Source organism: Mytilus galloprovincialis, chromosome 2 (assembly GCF_965363235.1).
Source record: "Mytilus galloprovincialis chromosome 2, xbMytGall1.hap1.1, whole genome shotgun sequence".
NCBI classification, from domain to species: domain Eukaryota; kingdom Metazoa; phylum Mollusca; class Bivalvia; order Mytilida; family Mytilidae; genus Mytilus; species Mytilus galloprovincialis.
Genome location: NC_134839.1, coordinates 43,905,095 through 43,927,894, shown reverse-complemented (window position 1 = coordinate 43,927,894; position 22,800 = coordinate 43,905,095). Strand labels below are relative to the sequence as shown.

Here is a 22,800-nt window from a genome sequence, read left to right as displayed (position 1 = left end):
ACAACTGAATCAAGATGACCAAGATGTCCGATACCACCTATACATCTATAAATGATAGCAGATATAAATGATTGCAGAAGAAACGTACCACGGGCGCCAATCTTAAATGAACCAGGAATTCACAACTATGCCATTATACAGACCAACTACTGCAGACGATCCAAAAATTATATAGAGTCACCAAATAATTAACAAAGGAACAGTTTTTGACGATTTTATTATCCACAGCGGCGATCATAATCTTCCTATTGTTGCCGACGCGCCGGGAAGTAGTAACCTCCAACTATGGCCAGGTTGGAAGAGAAGCCTTGCGAAGTGGTAGGAACCATGGGAAGTTCGTCCTATTAGATGCCAAGCCTTTAGAACAATTTCATGTATCATATAATAGTAAAACAAACTCAAGTTACATTGTATACAAACTTTAATTTTCTATATTTATCTTATCTATTTATAACTCTGTATTGCTACTTTCACTTTTCATTGTTTCTCTCACCATGACGACGTCAAATTCAATGCACCACTTTGGAGTACTTCAGGGGCTCAATTTCTGTATAAAAATTGTCCTGATGAAGCCTGCCTTGCAGGCGAAACATGTAGACATAGATAATAAAATTGCAGATCTTTTGAAGTGTTGTTGTCAATTTTAATTATTATTAATAAATTGTTCATGAGTAAAATGTTAGAATAATATTTTTTTTGTTTTAAGAATTTATATTGGTATAGATCTGAACACATATTTCATAGAATATATAGGTTTTAAATACTTAAATAAAATCTAAAATTTTCAGTAGTGTAGTTTTTGAAAAAAAGAATCATACACAAATCTTAATAAAAAGTAGCTGAGATGATTTTAAAAGGACATACGATACAGTTACAGGAGAGGTTATAAAGTTGCTAACTTATAATGTTATTTACATGACGTCAAACTGTGACATGTTGGGAAAATGTGCATTTTTCAACTAATTTTTTCATTCAAACTTGAAAACAAGTTCATGAACCCCTCTTTTCTAAAATGTCATTTGGTTTTATTATCTATGAGATTATTTGTACCGAATTTTAATGAATAAGTCATCAATGCAATTTTTTTAAGATTTGATAAATTTGCAGTCAACAGTTACATTTTTTTCTAAATTCATGAAATTTAGTGAATATGAGTTATTTCTTTAAAAGAAATGAATAAATTTATAGGATACTTATATAAACAGAAATTACAAATAATTTAACATAAAAAACAGTTTGTGCTTATCTTTTAATACAAAAAAGTGAAGTATTTCTGTTGGAAGAAAATTTACGTCCACAAATCCAAATTTGAGATAAATTTGAGCAAATATCTCAAATTTAAACCTCATTTTACTCAAAAAGTACCATATGAAGATATATTTTTTATTACATATTTGATTTAATCCGGTAAAAATTGGCCTATATTCAAAATTTCATCTTGGAATCAAAACTGTATCGTTTGCCCTTATAATGACTAAGGATTCATATTACAAGTTAAAACAGGGATATTGTCTTTAGCCCCTTATTGAACATTTTGAAATTTCAAGAACAGGGAACAAAAGGTCAGAAAGAAGATTAATTTGATATACAATTAGTCTACTGAACATAAGTTCATAAAATTTGAGTGAAATTGCTAGTTATTTTGAACATGGTTTATTAAAAACTTTTTTCTCTTTCATTTCAGCACCATCAGCAGTGACCACAGCATCTCCACAACCACCAGTATCAACTCCAGGTAAGAAAAACTTCTATGATGTTCCTTAAGTAGACTAGATTTCTGTTTCATTTGTTCTCTTGTGTTAAGTTGTCTCATCCTCTTATTTTCATATTATAGAGGAAGCCTGTGAGGAGCATTTTTTATCTGAATGGAAATATATTCACCATTTCCTTCTCTACTTTGTTTGAATGATTTAGTATGGCCGCATGACAAAATGGTGTGGGGGCATATTTATTTACCACTGTGTTATGTATGTATATGATTTATAAGGTATTAATATTCTGTAAATTCAGAAATTATTGCAAAAAATGTGTCAGGGTTATTGCAATAATATAAACTGGCATTTTGAAATTCTTTATATGAATTAAACAGGATTTTTCTCAATATCACAATAATTGAAATTGCATTTTAGTCTTAAATGAAAAAATCTCAATACTAAATGTATGCCATTATGTCCAAATTTACAGTACTGAACTTTTTAATAAAAAAATTGAAAAGGATGTTATCCTATCTTTCTAGCACCATGTGATCTGTTTAAATGTCAACCTATGGTGAAACCACTTCTAAAAGAAGGTGAAAAGTTGATGGTTATTAAGACAACAGATGGATGTTGTGATAAATACACTGTTGTATGTAAACCTGAGAAATGTATAACTATGCCACCAACTTGTACGTCACCTAGAGTTGTACAACAGACTAACACTGGTGAATGCTGTCCACAATACAAGTGTGGTATGTTATAGTCACTTAATATTGATAAAATTTAATGCCACACAAAATTGTTATTTGAACAATTTAAATACACAATCTTAAGTTCCCATTAATAGGAAACACAATTTATGCTTTTTTCATGGATATTTAAAACAGCAATTATATTGGCTAAACCAATTGAAAACAATTATTAAATTTTCTTTTGCCTTAAAGCAATTTTGGTTGCAATAAAATCTTCCATCTCTGTTTATCTCTAATATGTACTAAACTTTCTAATAATGATATAACATATAATAATGTTGTATATATTTAAAGAAAAAATGAGCTGAAGATGTGTTACATATAATAATATTTGATTTTACAGAAATAATAGTTCTACACTCATGTTTGTTATCTATTTTTTATTTTGATAGAATGTCCAAGCCCATGTCCAAAAATGGTAACACCTGTATGCAAACCAGTAAGTTTTACATTTAATTTAGTTAACTATTGTAAATGTCAACGCAACTGTTTGCAATAAAGTATTATTTTAAAAATACTGAAAAGCCATTATTTAAATTGGGAAGAAATGTTGGCCATCACCTGACTTGTCTTTTAAAGTTTTATAGCGGGTGTATATTCTTTATTCCAAATTCTGTTATAACTTTTGTATCGCTTGATGGAGTAAAAAAGTGAGACATAGGTATGCTGTTTCTAGCAGTGGCATCATCAACAATGTATTAGTTTGTGATTAGGTTTAGTTTATGGTAAATCACAAGTGGTAGGTCAATGGTATTTTTAAAAGGATAAGGCAGATTCCATGAATTTTTTTACTTTATAAACTTATCAGAAATTATATACTAGTTTTGACCTATATGTATGTAATACATTAGCCATAAGCCCAATTTATTCAGGTTAAAATTGTACGGTTTCAACGAGAGATTAACATTTAATATATAAACAGTGCACGACTAAAAGGTTTTTTTTTACAAATTCATATTTTACTCCACTTTTTCAAAATGTATTTTGAAGGCATTTTATGTTGGATTTTCACTAATAGGGAATTAAAATACACAGAATCCTCTAAAGTATACAAGTAAATTAAAAGCGTAGTTTTGTATGAAATAGACATGGATTTTTTTATGCCCCACCTACGATAGTAGAGGGGCATTATGTTTTCTGGTCTGTGCGTCCGTTCGTCCGTCCGTCTGTTCGTTCGTTCGTTCGTTCGTCTGTTCGTTCGTCCGTCTGTCCCGCTTCAGGTTAAAGTTTTTGGTCAAGGTAGTTTTTGATGAAGTTGAAGTCCAATCAACTTGAAACTTAGTACACATGTTCCTTATGATATGATCTTTCTAATTTAAATGCCAAATTAGAGTTTTGACCCCAATTTTACGGTTCACTGATAGAAAATGATAGTGCAAATTTCAGGTTAAAGTTTTTGGCTTCAGGTTAAAGTTTTTGGTCAAGGTAGTTTTTGATGAAGTTGAAGTCCAATCAACTTGAAACTTAGTATACATGTGCCCTATGATATGATCTTTCTAATTTAAATGCCAAATTAGAGTTTTGACCCCAATTTTACGGTTCACTGAACATAGAAAATGATAGTGCAAATTTCAAGTTAAAGTTTTTGGCTTCAGGTTAAAGTTTTTGGTCAAGGTAGTTTTTGATGAAGTTGAAGTCCAATCAACTTGAAACTTAGTATACATGTGCCCTATGATATGATCTTTCTAATTTAAATGCCAAATTAGAGTTTTGACCCCAATTTTACGGTTCACTGAACATAGAAAATGATAGTGCAAATTTCAAGTTAAAGTTTTTGGTCAAGGTAGTTTTTGATGAAGTTGAAGTCCAATCAACTTGAAACTTAGTATACATGTGCCCTATGATATGATCTTTCTAATTTAAATGCCAAATTAGAGTTTTGACCCCAATTTTACGGTTCACTGAACATAGAAAATGATAGTGCAAATTTCAGGTTAAAGTTTTTGGCTTCAGGTTAAAGTTTTTGGTCAAGGTAGTTTTTGATGAAGTTGAAGTCCAATCAACTTGAAACTTAGTATACATGTGCCCTATGATATGATCTTTCTAATTTAAATGCCAAATTAGAGTTTTGACCCCAATTTTACGGTTCACTGAACATAGAAAATGATAGTGCAAATTTCAGGTTAAAGTTTTTGGTCAAGGTAGTTTTTGATAAAGTAGAAGTCCAATCAACTTGAAACTTAGTATACATGTTCCCTTTGATAAGATCATTCTAATTTTAATGCCAAATTAGAGAATTTATTCCAATTTCACAGTCCTTTAAACATAGAAAATGATAGTGTGAGTGGGGCATCCGTGTACTGTGGACACATTCTTGTTTCATAATGACAGTAACTACCGGTACATGTATGAAAACAATGCGAAACTTTATTGTAACCTTCCTCAGTTTGATGTCGAATTGCATATTAAGGTCAATTTCTATTCGACATGGCTCATATTTTGGTTTGAATGAACTGTAGATTTTGTATGTCTGCTGAAAGATTGTGTATTATATATTTTTTTTGGCTGAACCAATTAATGGACATTTTAAATTCTTTTCTCAAAAGTAATTTGCTCTTCTTCACAATTCATAAATCAATAGTCTGTAACGGTTGTCTTTTGACTTTTCCAGGATTCTCACTACATAGTGATTGATACAGATTGTAATTGCCAAGCCTATGCATGTGGTAAGTTGTGGTTTGTCATTCAAGTATAAATTAATGACTATGGAACAATGCCAGTTGCTGATCCAGTATTTTCTGACATATTCTCTACAGAGCAAAAAAAAAAGGTTTACCATAAGTGACCCCTCTGTCTCTTTTATGATGAAAATACATGTGCAATCAAGCAAGCCAAAAAATGAATTATTTGTTGTACCATCTCATGAAATTAGGAGTAAAAAAAGATACTCTGGAAGAATAAGCATATCCTGTAACATGATTCACATTTGATATTTCCTATCCAGTTGTTAAATGTAAAAAAGATACAATTGAAACACAGCTGGAAAGCATTGAAGGAAATATTTTTGGTGGGACCCTTATGTTAAATGGAACTGAAATGCATATTTCTTATTAGTCAACTACCAACAAAGTTGAAGAGACTTTAGGTTTACACTACATCCGTCTCTGTCTGTCCATCCGTCAGTCTGGCAAAGCAGTTTTCCACACTATTTTTCTTTATGCTTGAAGATATTGATTTTATATTTGGTATATTGTTTTATAATGTCAAGTTCAAATATAATTCTGGTCTAATGATTTTGTGCAGAGTTATGGTACTTTGATTTAGAATATTCACTCAAATAATCAGTTTTTCACACTTTTTTTTGCATGCTTGAAGATATTGATTTAAAATTGGTATAAAGATTTATCATGACAAGTTACAAATCAAGATTAAATGTTGTTTTGGTCTGATGATTTTGTGTCAAGTTGTGGTACTTGGACTATAGTCGCTGTCACGTAAAATTGGCACAATGATTGTCAAAATTTTCTTAAATATTGCCCGTGTTTACTCGAGATCATGTTTTTAGCTCACCTGTCCCGAAGGGACAAGTGAGCTTATGCCATCACTTGGCGTCCGTCGTCGTCCGTCGTCTGTCGTCGTAAACTATTTCAAGAATCTTCTCCTCTGAAACTACTGGGCCAAATACTTTCAAACTTTAACTGAATGTTCCTTAGGGTATCTAATTTATAAATTGTATCCGAAGTTTTGATCTATCAACAAACATGGTCGCCATTGCTAAAAATAGAACATAGGGGTCAAATGCAGTTTTTGGCTTATAACTCAAAAACCAAAGCATTTAGAGCAAATCTGACGGGGGTAATATTGTTTATCAGGTCAAGATCTATCTGCCCTGAAATTTTCAGATGAATCAGACAACCCGTTGTTGGGTTGCTGCCCCTGAATTGGTAATTTTAAGGAAATTTTGCTGTTTTTGGTTATTATCTTGAATATTATTATAGATAGAGATAAACTGTAAACAGGAATAATGTTCAGCAAAGTAAGATTTACAAATAAGTCAACATGACGGAAATGGTCAGTTGACCCCTTTAGGAGTTATTGCCCTTTATAGTCAATTTTTAACCATTTTTCGTAAATCTTAGTAATCTTTTACAAAAATCTTCTCCTCTGAAACTACTGGGCCAAATACTTCCAAACTTTACCTGAATGTTCCTTAGGTTATCTAGTTTGTAAATTGTATCCGAAGTTATGATCTATCAACAAACATGGTCGCCATTGCTAAAAATAGAACATAGGGGTCAAATGCAGTTTTTGGCTTATAACTCAAAAACCAAAGCATTTAGAGCAAATCTGACGTTGGGTAATATTGTTTATCAGGTCAAGATCTATCTGCCCTGAAATTTTCAGATGAATCAGACAACCTGTTGTTGGGTTGCTGCCCCTGAACTGGTAATTTTTGTTTATTATCTTGAATATAATTATAGATAGAACTAAACTGTAAACAGCAATAATGTTCAGCAAAGTAAGATCTTCAATTAAGTCAAATTGACCAAAATTGTCAATTGACCTTTTAAGGAGTTATTGCCCTTTAAAGACTTTTTTCACAATTTGTTCATCATGTTGACTTACTTTAAAAAATCTTCTCCTTTGAAACTGCTGTATCAATTTCAGCCAAACTTAGGCTCAATGAGTTTCAGAGTATCTAGTATAAATTTTATATTTTATTTCCTTGTATGTCAAGAAACATAGCTCCTATTGCTAAAATAGAACATAGGAGAAAATGATTATTTGTTTTGGCTTTTGAAGAAAATAGGACGATCCAAAAAACATTTAAATAAATTGAAAAGCCAAAATAATCATTGATGAGAGATTTAACCAAAAGAATTAAGGTGAGCGATTCAGGCTCTTGAGAGCCTCTTGTTCAATTAGCGGAAGAAAAATCCTGTCCAAATATCCACTACTGTCCTACCTTTTATTGTGTTTGCACTCTATAATCCTGACCTTCACATTTTTCAAGATTATTCACATTGTAAAACCGCCATCTTGGTTTCTATGAGGATCCCTTATTACATAACATTCATTACTCTCCGGTAATATCATTGTCATTGATGATTGTGCCAATTTTACATGACACTGACTATAAGAAAAAGAAACTATAGATGAAGTTAGAATTTTGTTCCAATACAATGAATATTTTACTGGTAGTGGACTATGTATTGCCATGCAATACTCACAGAATGCTTGTTAAAATTAGTATGCTTTCAAAACAGTAGATATTGAAAATTTAATTTAAACAACAGAAAAAAACTGTTTTACCTGTCTTTATGATGAATAAAAGTTATACATGTAGTAACAAATTGGTTCTTTTGAAGAAAATTAATGATTTTTGTTTTTACCACACACAAAAATATTCTTCAATTTTAGTCAAGAATATCGTAAATGGAACCATGCCTCCTGTTGTAACTGTCAATCAAGTCTGTAAATACACAATGAATGGACATGAGGTTGTCAAACATGTAAGTTACCATTTGTTTATGTTTTCATCAGAATTCATTAGAAAGCAGTAAAGTGAGGCTTGTTTTTGACAAAAGATTCTTTAATATAGAGATTAAACAAGTTATATGTTGTGTTGAAGATCAGAGTGTGTAGTTTTGGTATGTAAGACGTAGCATATTTTTTATTTAAAAAAAAAGAAAGAAGTTCAAAACAGATAGAAATTAAATGACTATAGTCATGATAATTAATTGTTGATTTATAGGAAGTGTCTGTTGAAAAGCAGAATTATTAAGAGTTGTTCAAGATTTGTCAATGTGGAACCATGGAAGCAACATGCAGGCATTTTTTTTTATACCCCAACCACCAATTTTCATTTTACTTAGATTAATGGAGCATGTTACTAATGAGACGTTTCAAAAATAGAAATAGAGTGGATAAGTTTGTTTTGGACAAGAAAATTAAACAAACCACTATCTGTTTGAAAATAAATTTCAGTTGATTGCTTTTATATGACTGCAAGAAATTTTTTGGGATTGTATAATGGTATGATGTTGTAGTTGTTGTCATTCAAAGACACATTTGGTTTCAGGACAATAACTTTAGTTAATGTGAATTGATGTATTTGAAATTTAATAAGAAGGTTTGATACCACAAAAAGAAGGTAGGGATTAACTTTTGGGAAGATGGTCCCAACCGTTTGGGAATTAGGGGCCCAAAACAAGCATTTTAAGAAGGTTGGGATTAATTTTGGGGAAGACGGTCCCAATTGTTTGAGAATTAGGGGCCCAAAACAAGCATTTTAAGAAGGTTGGGATTAATTTTGGGGAAGATGGTCCCAACCGTTTGGGAATTAGGGGCCCAAAGCAAGCATTTTTCTACTTTCAGGATAAAAACTTGTGTATAAGTGTTTCAACTACTCCAAAATTGTACCACAGTGTTTAATACCAAAAGTAGGTTTGGATTTATTTTTGGGGTTATGGTTCTAACAGTTAGGAATTAAGGGCCAAAAAGTGGCCAAAAACAAGCATTTTTGTAGTTTCTGGACAATAACTTGTCTGTAAGTGTATGGATCACTCTGAAATGGTACATGTACCACAAAGTTCCATATCACAAAAGGAAGACTGGGATTGAGTTTGGGGGTAATATCCTCATTCATGCAGGAATAATGAGCCAAAAAAGGGCCAAAACAGTAATTTTTATACGACTGCAAAAAATAAAAAATAAATGGTTGTATATTGGTATCACGTTGTCGTCGTTGTCAGAGTTGTCAGTGTCGTCTGAAGACGGATTGTTTCCTGATAATTTCTTCTGAATAAGTTAAAAGATATCCATACAATTTTAAGACAATGTTTATAACCACAAAAGGAAGCTTTGGATTGATTTTGGGGGTTATGGTCCCAAAGGTTTAGAAATTAGGGGCCCAAAGGGGCCCAAAACAGCATTTATCTAGATTCAGGTCAAAAGTTGTGTATCAGTATTTCAATTGTTCTGAAACTGTACCACAATGTTTATTATACCATAAGTAGAAGGTTGGGATTTATTTTAAGGGGTTATTGGGCAAACAATCTAGGAATTAAAGGCCAAAAAGGGGCCAAAAACAAGCACTTTTCTAGTTTCAAGACAATAACTTGTGTGTAACTGTATGGATCTCTCTGACATTGTACCACAAGTTTTCATATAACACAGGGAAGGCTGGGATTCAGTTCTGGTTAATTTTCCTTAATTTGTAGGAATAAGGGGCCAAAAAAAAGCATTTTTCTAGTTAACAGACAATGACTTGTGTTTAAGTGTATGTATCTCTATATTTTTTACAGGAAGGCTCAATACCACTAAAGGAAGGTTAGGATTGATTTTGGGGGCTGTGGTCCCAATAGTTAAGGATTTGGGGCCAAAATGGGGGCCAAAAATATTCATTTTTGGTAGTTTTCAAACAATAACTTATGTTTAAGTGTATGAATCTCTCTGAAATTAAACCACAAGTTTCCATACCATGAAGGGATGGTTAATATTGACTTATGGGGGTTATGACTCAAAATGTTTTGGAATTAGGGTGAAAAAAGGGGAAAACTAGGTATTTCTGGTCGATAGACAATTGAGACAATTTAAAAGCAGTGTAAGGGAGGTAATTCTAAAACATTTCACTTACAATGTTGGGTATATTTGGATTTACCTCCCTTACACTACTTGTATATTATGTATAAAGAAATGTCAGGTTTTGGACTAATTGCAAAAAATAGGGGGGGGTGGTAGTTGTTTTCAATTTTTTTTCTTCAAATTTCTCAAATTCCAAATTTTTGAAAAGTTTAAAGAAGAAATCTTTAATTACACAATATTGTGCAATAGATTTGTAAGATCTTGACATTTGTTTTGTGTCAGAAACTCATATTATTTCAAAAATTTGATCGCAATCCAAATTCAGAGCTGTATCAAGCTTGAATGTTGTGTCCATACTTGCCCCAACTGTTCAGGTTTCGACTTCTGCGGTTGTATAAAGCTGCGCTCTGCAGAGCACCTGGTTCTAGTTTCCAGACAATAACTTGTGTTTAAGTGTTTGGATCTCTCTGAAATTGTACTACAAGGTTCAATGCTACAAAGGAACGGCTGGGATCGAGTGTTGGGGTAATTTTAAGGGGGGATTCAAAAAGTTTAGGGGGTTCATTTTTTTTTCTTCAAAATTTTTCAGATTTTCAAATTTTTGAAAAGTTTCAAGAAAAATTGCACAGTATTGTGCAATAGATTTGTAAAATCTTGACATTTTTGTGTCAGAAACCTATACTGTGGATTCATTAATATACGTTGGATACCAAGTTTCGCGGATTTCGTGGTTATAGGTGAACCACGAATTTAAATATTCAACAAATTGCAAATTTTCTAAAGAAATATATGCATCAATTTGCCAAAACCACAAAATTAAATATCTACGAATATTAAGATTTCCTCAAACCACGAAAAATGATACCCACGAAAATAAATGAATCTGCAGTATTGTAAAAAATTTGATCAAAATCCAAATTCAGACATTACCATGCAAGCTTGAATATTGTGTCCAAATTTGCCCCAACTGTTGAGGGTTTAACCTCTGCGGTCGTATCAGGCTGCACTCAGCGAAGCATTTTATTTTGGCTGTAATGATTATATCAGTATAACATGATGGACATTTAAGTTAAAAACCTCTCTTTCCAGGTTTTTCCTGATTTGCAAATTTTAACAGTACTAATAAATATATACAATATTATGTCAATGTCAGGTAAGTATAAACTATTTTGTATGAGGCTGAGAAACTGTGAAAGGGCATAAGGTTGCGCCTGGTACAAAAATGTTTATAATTTTATGACATTGACCTAATATTGTTTTTATACTGGAACTTAAATTAATACATTGATAGCTTTTTAAATCATAACACAAGTGTCAAAGTTATCTTCATCAATTAATGGACCACTGATTGTACATGATGAAATTGGCATTAAACAAAATATAGCTATGTTACTATATTAATGAAATAAACAGAACTAGTTGCAGTATAAATTATATACTTATAGATTATAGTTGATCATCTCAATGAGATTGATTTTCTCGCTTGAGGCATCCGGCTCAAGCGAGAGAAGCTATCAAGATTAGATGACCAATGATAATCTGTTTATCGCTATTATATCTATGGCAACGTTGGCAATTTCATTAGCAACACCATGTGCATCCTTAGTTTCTAGCGATTATTTTCCAACTCAAGCGAGTAGCATGATATGAAAAATTATCACAAAAAAAGATCAAAGGAAAAATGAACAAAATAGCGATAAATACACATTATATCATTAATATATTTCAAATTATTACTGTGAAAGTACTTTATAAATTTTTAGTTCATACACTTGTGTTTAGAAGGCTGTCATTATTTATAGAATTATTCAATTAAATTAATTCAGTATTTCATGGTTACAAAAATATTCAGCGTTCATAATTCATCTAAAACTGAGCTTACGCAAAAAATATAAATTTACCGCTGCTATCCAGTTATTGTGCCACATTATTACTCCCCTAAATTAATTTTATTTCTTTTTTTTTTATATTTTCTATATTTCTAAAACTATCACTCCCATTTATCATTCATACGAAATGTTGTTCACACCTGCATAGGTGAACCATGACAGCTAAAATTCACTGAGTAAAGATCAAAGAGATTAGAATTACAGAATTTTAATCTTTCAATTACCTTGAGTTTAACCACCATTCAACATTTACAAGATGTCACAGAATAATACACATTGTATTTACACAGTTCTAGCTGGAAATGGTTGCTAGACTGAAGCAAAAGGTCAAAATACAAACATGCATTTTTAATACACTATCAATTATGTCAGTTTCATACGTTTGTTTAAAGTATTATCTGGGAAAAATCATAAAAATGTTCTATTGTACTATTTACTTTTATTACTAAAATTCATATCAGAAATCCTTAAAACATAAATCCTACAATTTAATTTTAAAAGTTGCACGGCTATCACTTTAATTTCTTAATTTACTTCACCAAAAGTCGTCAATACACTTTAAATCGCATTATTAGATGGTTAATGAACAAGCCATAAATGAGATTAATTCCACTCCCGGCATGCAAAAAGACTAAAACTACGTCACAGAAGTCAGGAAGTTGGCATTAATAAAATTAATAATTCCCAATTTTCTTCTTTATTAGTTTTCATATCCAAATAAAACTTATTTTGAATATGTTCTTTATGGTATTATGAACACAAATTTTTCCTTTAACGGTATTGATTGTGCCATAAACAAGTTACCTGAAGAAAACAGTTACATACACAAATGCAAAAAAATGTACTTTGAATTGTAAAAGCTGGCTGATTTGTTGTTCGTCATCGTCATTAACTTTTACAAGAATCTTCTCTTAAACTATTGGGTCAAATCATCATAAGAGTATTTAGTTTTTAAAGTGTGTCCGATGATCCCACCTGCCATCCAAGATGGCCAGTTGAACATGGTTAAAAATAGAACATAGGGGTAGAATGCAAGTTTTTTCTTTTATTTGGAAAACTGTTATAATAGAGAGAAAAAATCTGACAAATTAAAACATAAAATGTTAAGAATGTTGAGTTTCTACCAATTGTCCATATGAGTCAAAAGTCAGATGACTTATAGGAGTTATAACCCAAGATGACAAAATTTACCAAATTTTTTTTTTAGCCTATTATCTGGAAAATATATGAGATGTATCATAAAAAAAAGATCAGCAAGACAATTTCTACAAATAAATCTAATTGGTTGAAATTGTCAGTTGTCTCCTTATTACAATTTTTGCCTTTTGATGACAATTTTTACCAATATTTTGCATTTTTTGCCTTGTATCGTAAAAAACATTATCTTTACAGGAGTGATTGCCATTAAATGGGGATCTTTTTTAACCCTCTTTTGTGTTTTACAGTTAATTTTGTTGTAGGTAAAATCCTGTCTTAAGTTCTTTGTTTAGTTCATAATTAGTTTACTGATATTCTATGTAATCCCTAGAATTTATGCCTGTACAAACCTTTAATTGTCTTTATTTGGACAACAGTTGTAATAATTCTTTTAACATTTTTAAAAATTGGAAGCCATCAACAAAAACCATGAAAATATGCACCCTTAGAATAACAGGACTTTCACAGTAAATGGATATAAATGTAATTATATTATCTCTGAAATAAATGACCCCATTTAGATATTTTGTACTGATCTCTATTTTAGCCAGGAGATATCTGGCAAGATGGACACTGTAAGTCTTGTCAGTGTATGAACAGAACTGATGGAACAGTAGAAACTTCATGTCGTACACAGACCTGCCCTTCATGTAAACTGGTATGTGAATAAATATGATAAGTTATTAGAACCTGGCAGGTTCATGTGTTTTCATGTACAGATCCAGACTTTTAGAAAATGAACCATAATGATCTCGAAGTCTCTAATTTTATACCCATTTCAGCAAAATCTGTTAAAAAAAATATTTCCAACAAATACATGAGTTCAGTCTGCTCTTGCATATTTCATTTTATTATTCGAGTGGTTTTATATAGTTACCTTTAGTCTTTCCTAACTCTCAATCAAATCTATAAATTTCGGAAGAGAAGCCACTCTTCTTTTATGACCAGTTTTCTTGTATTCCGTAACATAATTCAAGATTACTCTCTAAAATGTTCATTTACCTCTGTTGAATGATGTTTATTTATAAAATGAGAACTACTGTATACTGTAAAATAAAGCTCCAAATTCTCTAAATACAAATTAATTTTTATAGGGAGAAGTACACGTTGATTTACCTGGTGAATGTTGTGGTCAATGTAAACCTAGTGGTTGTGTTGTGAGCGGAACTGTATATAAGGTAAAATTACACCATATCTCTATACCTGTAAGTTAGGTTAAGGTATATAGATATACATTTATTTTTTTTCTGAGACAAGTTCCTGTGTGGATGATGATTAAATGACAGGGAATTCAACCTCACAGTAATAATACTATATTGTAGTGATATTACCATGGGACAATCATTTGTTATCAGTATAATCTGGTTTGTTGTTACATATATTATAGTAATATTTGTATGACAGTTTATATATATATAGCAGATCATCTTAATAACTCTACCAGCAAATTTTCATCTATTTATATCATCATTCTATTCTACTATTCTAACATAGTGCAGTGCAAGTGCATGGTGGACACTCTTCTGAAATAATTCGTTTTTCTAGTAGCTTTGATTCATATTTCTCTTGCTGCTGTTATAAAACGTCCTCAAGATATTCTTCAGCTTCAACACAGCAACACAAATTTTCCATATTCATGCTTTTTTAATGATATATATATATTTCTCACAACAAAACATTTTCTTATCTTTTATCTATGGTCTAAAAATATTTTTCCTTGAATATTGATGAAATTATTATATAACAATCCATAAGAAATCTTCATCCTCTAACTCAATTTTTTGGTTTGTGCATATAGATATTAAATAAATTTTTAACCAGATTTTTGTGACAAAAATGTCGGTTATTGATTTGGGGATGTAGTCGGCGGGCAGCCGGGTGGCAATCAAATGTTGTCCGTGCATTAACTCATGAACCGTTCAACCAAAGCTTTTAAAATTTTAATATGTTGTTACTGACAACTAAATGAAGGTCAAGTTCAATAATGGCGATTTTGACTTTTACCGTTCAGGAGTTATTGTTCTTGAAAGATTGAAAAATGGTTTTTCCAGTCGTGTCCGTGCATTTACGCATGAACTGTTCTACCAAAGCTTCCCAAATTTTAATATGTTGTTACTGAAGACAAAATGGAGGTCAAGTTCAATAATGACGATTTTGACTTTTACCGTTCAGGAGTTATGGTTCTTGAAAGATTTAAAAATGGAGTTTCCAGTCGTGTCTGTATATTTACACATGAACTGTTTCAAAGCTTCCCAAATTTTAATATGTTGTTACTGATGACAAAATGGACGTCTATTTCAATAATGACGATTTTGACTTTTACCGTTCAGGAGTTATGGTTCTTGAAAGATTGAAAATTTAACATATAATCACATAATGTATTTATCATATACTTGTATAAAATATTACTTAAATTTTACAGTTCAATAACATTTAAAAATATTTAAAGGTTATGAAAGGATTATTGACCAAATTCCTAAGAATTTTACTCAGCAGGCTGATAAAATGAACCTTTATTGACTGCTTCCAGAATGTTAGCACATGCCTTTCCTTTAATGTCCGTGACATTTATCACATGCAACTTAGTGCATTTCTGGAAATTTGTTAGAAAACCGTGACACTCTGTGCGGAAAACCGCAAGTGATTTTAAAGACTTATATCACAAAATGGTTGAGGAGCAAAAATGAATTAAGATTAATCATGTTTTGAAAGACATTAATGAGATGCCAGAAATTGTCCATGACAATTTAAAGGAAAATCTACGCAAACTAGAGTATGATAACTGTTGTGACAAGATAAATAAAATGCTTTTAATATCAATAAAAAAAAATTAAAGTTAAGAAATTTGTATTTGGTTGTCTGTTTAATTTGGCCCTCATTTACAATATCAGTCTTCTAGACTGCTGCCTTTTCGGCAGATATCACACCCTAGGGCCGTTAAAGTGTCTGATATGAAAAATGCCATGTTATAATCTATACATATTTCTCACAACAAAACATTTTCATATGATTTATTCATGTTTTAACCGGATTTTTGTGACAAAAATGTCGGTTATTGATTTGGGGATGTACGTCGGATGGTCGGGCGGGCGGCAACCAAATGTTGTCCGTGCTTTTACTCATGAACGGTTCATCCAAAGCTTTTTAAAGTTTAATATGTTGTTACTGACAACAAAATGAAGGTCAAGTTGAAGAATGACGATTTTGACTTTTACTGTTCAGGAGTTATGGTTCTTGAAAGATTGAAAAATGGTGTTTCCAGTCGTGTCCGTGCATTTACGCATGAACTGTTCAATCAAAGCTTCCCAAATTTTGATATGTTGTTACTGATGACAAAATGGAGGTCAAGTTCAAGAATGAAGATTTTGACTTTTACCGTTCAGGAGTTATGGTTCTTGAAAGATTGAAAAATGGCATTTCCAGTCATGTCTGTGCATTTACGCATGAACTGTTCAATCAAAGCTTCCCAAATTTTGATATGTTGTTACTGGTGACAAAATGGAGGTCAAGTTCAAGAATGACGATTTTCACTTTTACCATTCAGGAGTTATGGTTCTTGAAAGATTGAAAAATGGCGTTTCCAGTCATGTCCAAGAACTGTTCAACCAAAGCTTTTCAAATTTTGATATGCTGTTACTGTTGACAAAATGGAGGTCAAGTTTAAAAATGTCGATTTTCACTTTCACCGTACATCAGTTATGGTTCTTGAAATATCAAAAAATGGCTTTTCATTTTTATGTTGTTGCATTTACTCATGAACCATTCAACCTAAGCTCTTTCAAATTTTAATATGTTGATACTGATGACAAAAGCAGGTCAAATTTGATATTGATGATTTTCACTTTCACCGTTCATCAGTTATGGTTCTTGTGATATTGCCAGGACACAAATAAATGTTAATAAATCGGGTTTGCTGTCGTTGTGACAGCCTCTTGTTATAGTGTTCATTGAAGAAATCAATTTATAACAAGTGACAAGAAATATTATTTTGCACTCAATAATTATCAACTTATTTGTACAAAATACTTTTGGTTATCAGTCAAAAGCACAAAGGACATGTGCAGAAAGTGTGATGATGAATACAAATTTTTGACTATACAATATAAGGTAAAATCTTTAAAGAATATTTGTCTGTTGATTTTTAGGATGGACAACATATGCCAATTGACAGGAAATGTTACACAAGAACCTGCACTTACATGCCAGACTTTCAACAATATGCCTTACAAGATACCTTTATTAGATGTCCAACAACAGATCTACCTGCCTGCCCTGGTGTAAGTATGCTATTGGTTTTCAAAAACTCATCTTAAGATTTCTGGTTTTTCATTTTGGAGTGTTGGGACTTTATTCATAAAAATGGGGGATTTCCTAATTTCAGGCAATATCACAAAAATGTTTAGCAGTTTTCATGAAACTTTGGTTTGTTGTTTATTTGTATGGAAATAAACTCCCTTTTATTTTTTTGTATAATATGGAACACTATTCGTTGAAGATTGAAAACTGTCCTTTTTTCACATTTTAGGTGGTATAAAGAATTAGCTCCCTTTTGTTGTTTTATATGACATGGTACATTTGTGGAAAAATATTCATTGAAATATGGTCCAAAACTGTCCCATTTTCACATTTTGCACAGTTATAGAATTTTATTCGTCAAAAATTGTGCCAAAATATTCGTATTTTGTGTTGATGGCTACCACTTCCTGTGCATTTTTTTTTTTTTAGGGGGGGTCTCTATGTACAGTGTTCACAGTATTTCTAGTTATTCATACAAATTCATTTTTGCATAAAGAAGAGCTAAAAGGGTGATTGGTGTATCATGTGCTCACAAGAAGGGTACCATTCAATAGTGTTCAAATCAGCCTTTGATTATTATTAGTACACATGTTCATTATTGTGAGTTTTTTTGTAAAAGTATGTCAGACTTCACATTGAACCAACTGATAATCAGAAATCGAAAGTTGAAGAGAAACTGACAAAACCATGGCAAAAAACAGAAAGATAAACATGTTTTTGTCAACAAAACACTTATAAGAAACCTTAAAATTTAAACTAAACCCCCCCCCCCCCCAAAAAAAAATGGTGGTGATCTCAGATGTGATGAAATGGGATAGTGTCCAATTAACACAAATTTCTTGTTTTTTTTTTTGTAGAGCCTTCATTTATGTTGCATAAGTGATAGATTCTCAATTCTGTTGTAGGCTTTGGCATCAGTTACATGTTAGGTTCAGAGAAGCTTGTTAATGAACAAAATTTTGATTATTAAAAATTTTCAGTTATCACTAACTTTGTCAAATCTTCCCATGGAATTTTATGAAATTAAAGACTGACACTTGATTATGACCAAAAGACAGAGTGAAATTTTCAAATAAAATTATAGTCCCCTACCCACAAAGGTAACATAAGGTTTGCACTCTGTCCATCTGTCAGTCCGGCAAAACAATTTCCACACGTTTTTTCTTCATGCTTGAAGATATTGATTTAATATTTGGTGAATTGTTTTATGATGACAAGTTATAGATCAAGTTCGAATTTTCTTTGGATCTAATGATTTTGTGCTGCGTTATGGTCCTTTATTTAAATAATGTTTTCAACAATTTTTGTCATACTTGAAGATATTGACATGGTATCTGTTCACACCATGACAAGTAAATAGATCAAAATTTTGTTCCAGGAATTTTTGTCTAGTAGGGGACTATGCATTGGGTGGCAAAATTCCCAGAATGCTTGTTTACAGTTTACATTTATAGACAGTCTGTGATTAAAAAGTTTAACCCATTAACCCCCAATGACGCATATAGGCGTCATGGCGACAACCATTCTTTGATGGCCTGTATGACCCTCCATACCTTTATTGAACTGCCCTACCTGATCTGTCATGATAGCAGGGACTTCAACCAAGCAGTTCATGGTCCATAAACTCTTCTCAGACGTCTGTTTATGAAAATATGGCACGTTGAAAGCCGTTTAAGAGTTCAAAATCAGAAAAACGTGAAAAGTAGCCAAAATCAGGTGGGGGTGGGCATCTTTTGATGGCCACTACTTAACTGGTAGTCATTGTAGGTATAAACTATTATCGTAAATGCATGCATAGGTGGTATAGGAACTCAGAGGTATAATATGGCCAAAAGGAATGTAGTCTGTAAAATCTAGGTCACCATTTTGTCAAAAATCCGTAAAAACGGACATTTAGGCAGACCTGACTTGACGATAATAATTCGCCAGCAAGACACTTAAGTCCCATATACTCCCAGTTAGCATGCATGGACTGCTGTAACTATAGGGTAATACTTGAATGACAAAGAAACACAGTCTGGTTAATGTTCACCTCTCAAGGTCGTTTTAAAATCGGAAAATAGACGGAAAATGACCATTTTTCAGTGGGGGTGGGTTCAAACCCACGAGAAAATCTTCCACCTCCCACCCAACTCCCCACCCATGCCATCCGCCCCCAAATTTCAATATAAAGTTTAATAGATGAGCATCAGTTACAGCATCAAGAGTCTGCTAATTTGCATATAATTTGCATATGATTGCAAATTTTCGAAAATGCCTGATTTTCCAGAAATCTCTCAGGGGCGAATGAGTTAACATAATAATTTGTTAACCTTCATGGATTGTTATAAACTTGAACAGAAGCTGATCTTTAAGACCAATAAATAGCATTTAAAGAAAAAGTTTGATTTTTTCTTAATTCTGTATTTTACTGATAACAGAACTCACTTTTAAGTCAACATTGTTGTTATTATACTGACAGCACCAATTGCAGGAGAGACACAAGGTACCTGGGAACCTCTTACAATTTTTTTTTCATAGTTAAAAATTGTTTTTAGGTTTAAAAATTCTGTATTTTTTTTGGCTTATTATACTATTCAATAGCAATCAATGTTATGTTATAATTTTATTGTAGAATAAAACATTGTACGACTCTACTGGTTGTTGCCCAACATGCAAGGTTACTATCAAGCGTAAGTTTATGTTAGCTCACTTTAACTAGTATGTCATTTCTGGTATTTGTCTTGGCTTAACAGAGTAAAAAAGCGAAACATAGGTATGCTGTTTCTGTTGGCAGTGTCAACAAAGTATTAGTTTATGATAAGTTCTAGTTGATGGTGAACAACAAATGATGGTTATTGATATTTGGTATGCAGTTATATAATTATTGGCTCATCTCATTTCCATGGAAATTATTTGGCCCTGCCCCCTCAGTCATGGTCTGTTGACTTTGAAACTTTTGTTTAGTTTACATGTATTAGTTTGTGATTAGGTCAGTTTATGGCTAATCACTAGAGGTAGGTCAATGTTAGTTAGTATTCAGTTGTATAAGCAATAGCACATTTCATTTCCATGGAGAATATTTGGCCCCGCTCCTTCAGTCATGCTCTTATTGACTTTGAAAATTTTGCTTAGTTTATATGTATTAGTTTATGATCAGATCAGTTTAAGTTGAACTGCTAATGTTAAGTCACTGATATTTGGTATGCAAACTTATTTGAAGTTGCAAGTATTGTTTCCATGGAAATTATAAAGCCCCTCGCCCTCCTCATGGTTTATTGACTTTGAAACTTTTACATAGTTTAAATGTTGATGTTTGTGTTTAGGTTTGTTTAAAGGGAACAACTAAATTCAGTCAATTGTATTTGGTATGCAGTTGTATTAGCATTGGTACATCTCATTTCCATTGAGATTGCTTAGCCATGTACCTTCAGTCATTGTTCATTGTTTTTAAATAGTTGCATAACTTACATGTTAAAGTATTGCTATCTCAATTTCAACATTTGCATTATCAAAATAATCAAAAAGGCGAGACATATCTCTGTGATAACCATTTATATAATATTGCTGGGTTATTTCTCATATATATGTATACCTCATGTATACCTCATGTATACCTCATATCTCCAGTTATTCCTATTTCAAATTTCAAATTCAAATGTGAGTGTTTTCTATAATGAATTGTGATTAAACTCCTTTTTATAACAAACATGTTCAGTTTTAAAGTCTTGAAAAAAAGTGCAACCATGTTTACTGTACATCTAGATACATTATAGCTTAGATAAGTTCAAATCTCTTTTGAGAAAAGTTGGCAAAGACGGAAAGAAAAGGAAAACAAAATTCTCAGAAATACACAAAAAGAAAATAAAACCACAAGTCTTAGATATCAACCCTCAAATGAAAATAAGTCAATGTCTATCAATCTTAACCTTTGGAAAAAAGGGAACCAGTAACTTAAGGTGGCTCGGGCCTATTCGAAGTTTCTATCAGAAGTGCCGTATTTTTGGTTATTTTATTCTTTAAACAAAATGAATCAAATTGGTCGAAAAAAAATAGGGGGTCATGGACCATTTAAGCTCAAATTTTTACTTTTAAACAGGTATGTAAAAGGGACCATTTTTCAATGAAATGATAGGGAAAATAGAGGTGTTGACATATTTTTATTGGAATAACAACAAAACTTTCTATGACAATTGGTCCAAAACTGTAATATGGAAAGCTGGAATATAGCTTCAAAGAATGAGCCAATAAAAAACATAGGTCACCGATAAGGAAAAAAAATATTTTGCCTTAAAACCCAAATTTTGGCGGGAAAATGGGGAAAATGGTTGAATTGTCATTTTGACCCTTTAACAAATACGGATAATAACGAAAATATTCTATAAGTCACATAACAACAATGATTTAACATTTCTAATCAACCAAAATATTTAGAAAAATTATGTCAAATTTACGACAAACACTTTTGTAATTCATGCGTGAAATTATGCGCAGTCGAATAGTCCCGAGCCACCTTAATTGTCTCATGAAAGATAACTTAAAGGCTTTGATATTTTTTAAGTAGTCATTGAAGTTTTGAAGGTATAAATATTCAAATAATTTTGAAATTGACTGGAAAGTAAAAGAAAGTCTCTATCATGTATATTTTTTGTTTCTTCAGAAAATGCATCTCAGTGTTCGACATGTATGCCACGTCTAATGTTCCGTGAAGCATCGAGAAGTGTAGCATTCTTTACAGTAACCAATTCATATGGTATAACATGTAAAAATACTGACCCAGTTCAAGACCTAATGGAATGTTCTGGATATTGTTCCTCACATGCACAATACACAGCTATCATGCAAGGATTTAACAACAAATGTAACTGTTGTCAACCAACATCTACATCAGACAAAACAGTCAAACTTACATGTACTGATGGTACCACAATGAACAAAACATATAAAGTACCAGATACCTGTGGTTGTCTGGCATGCTCAGCTGGTCGTTGAACTAGAGATAAAACAAAAGGAACTTGGTAATCTCACGGATAACTACTCTTGCTCACGTTAAAGGACATGTTATTTTTGTTATTTTTTTTGTCTTTTTTTCTTGTTAATTGTCAGTATATATTGTTTACTAATTAATAAATTTATGCATCCCAAAGTTTTTGGTTTTCTTCTGACTGACTCCAACTGATATTCGTGATTTCGAAGTCTTATTGAACTTAACAAAGTTGCTCTAAGGAAAACCTAAAAATTTCTTCTCCATTGTTGTTAAAGTTCTTTAAAAGAGGGACGAAAGATACCAGAGGGAAAGTCAAACTCATAGATAGAAAATAAACTGACAACGCTAAAAATAAAAAGACAAACAGACAAACAACAGTACAGAAGACACAAAATAGAAAACTAAAGACTAAGCAACACAATCCCCACCAAAAACTGGGGGTGATTTCAGGTGCTCCGGAAGGGTAAGCAGATCCT

At 32.0% G+C, this 22,800-nt stretch overlaps 1 protein-coding gene across 3 annotated transcripts in view; it reads left to right on the top strand.

Annotated features, from left to right (window-relative positions):
* LOC143063644 (uncharacterized) overlaps positions 1–22,483 on the top strand; it is a 227,862-nt gene extending 205,379 nt beyond the window's left edge. For all 3 annotated transcript variants that reach the window (XM_076235897.1, XM_076235896.1, XM_076235895.1), the window contains 10 exons: positions 1,685–1,735; positions 2,237–2,449; positions 2,842–2,888; positions 5,061–5,115; positions 7,811–7,902; positions 13,610–13,720; positions 14,157–14,240; positions 17,208–17,339; positions 19,973–20,030; positions 21,998–22,483. In XM_076235897.1, the coding sequence (XP_076092012.1) occupies positions 1,685–1,735; positions 2,237–2,449; positions 2,842–2,888; positions 5,061–5,115; positions 7,811–7,902; positions 13,610–13,720; positions 14,157–14,240; positions 17,208–17,339; positions 19,973–20,030; positions 21,998–22,329 (1,175 nt within the window). In that variant the 3' untranslated portion in view covers positions 22,330–22,483. The remainder of the gene's footprint in view (positions 1–1,684; positions 1,736–2,236; positions 2,450–2,841; positions 2,889–5,060; positions 5,116–7,810; positions 7,903–13,609; positions 13,721–14,156; positions 14,241–17,207; positions 17,340–19,972; positions 20,031–21,997) is intronic.
* The last annotated feature ends 317 nt before the right edge of the window (positions 22,484–22,800 follow it).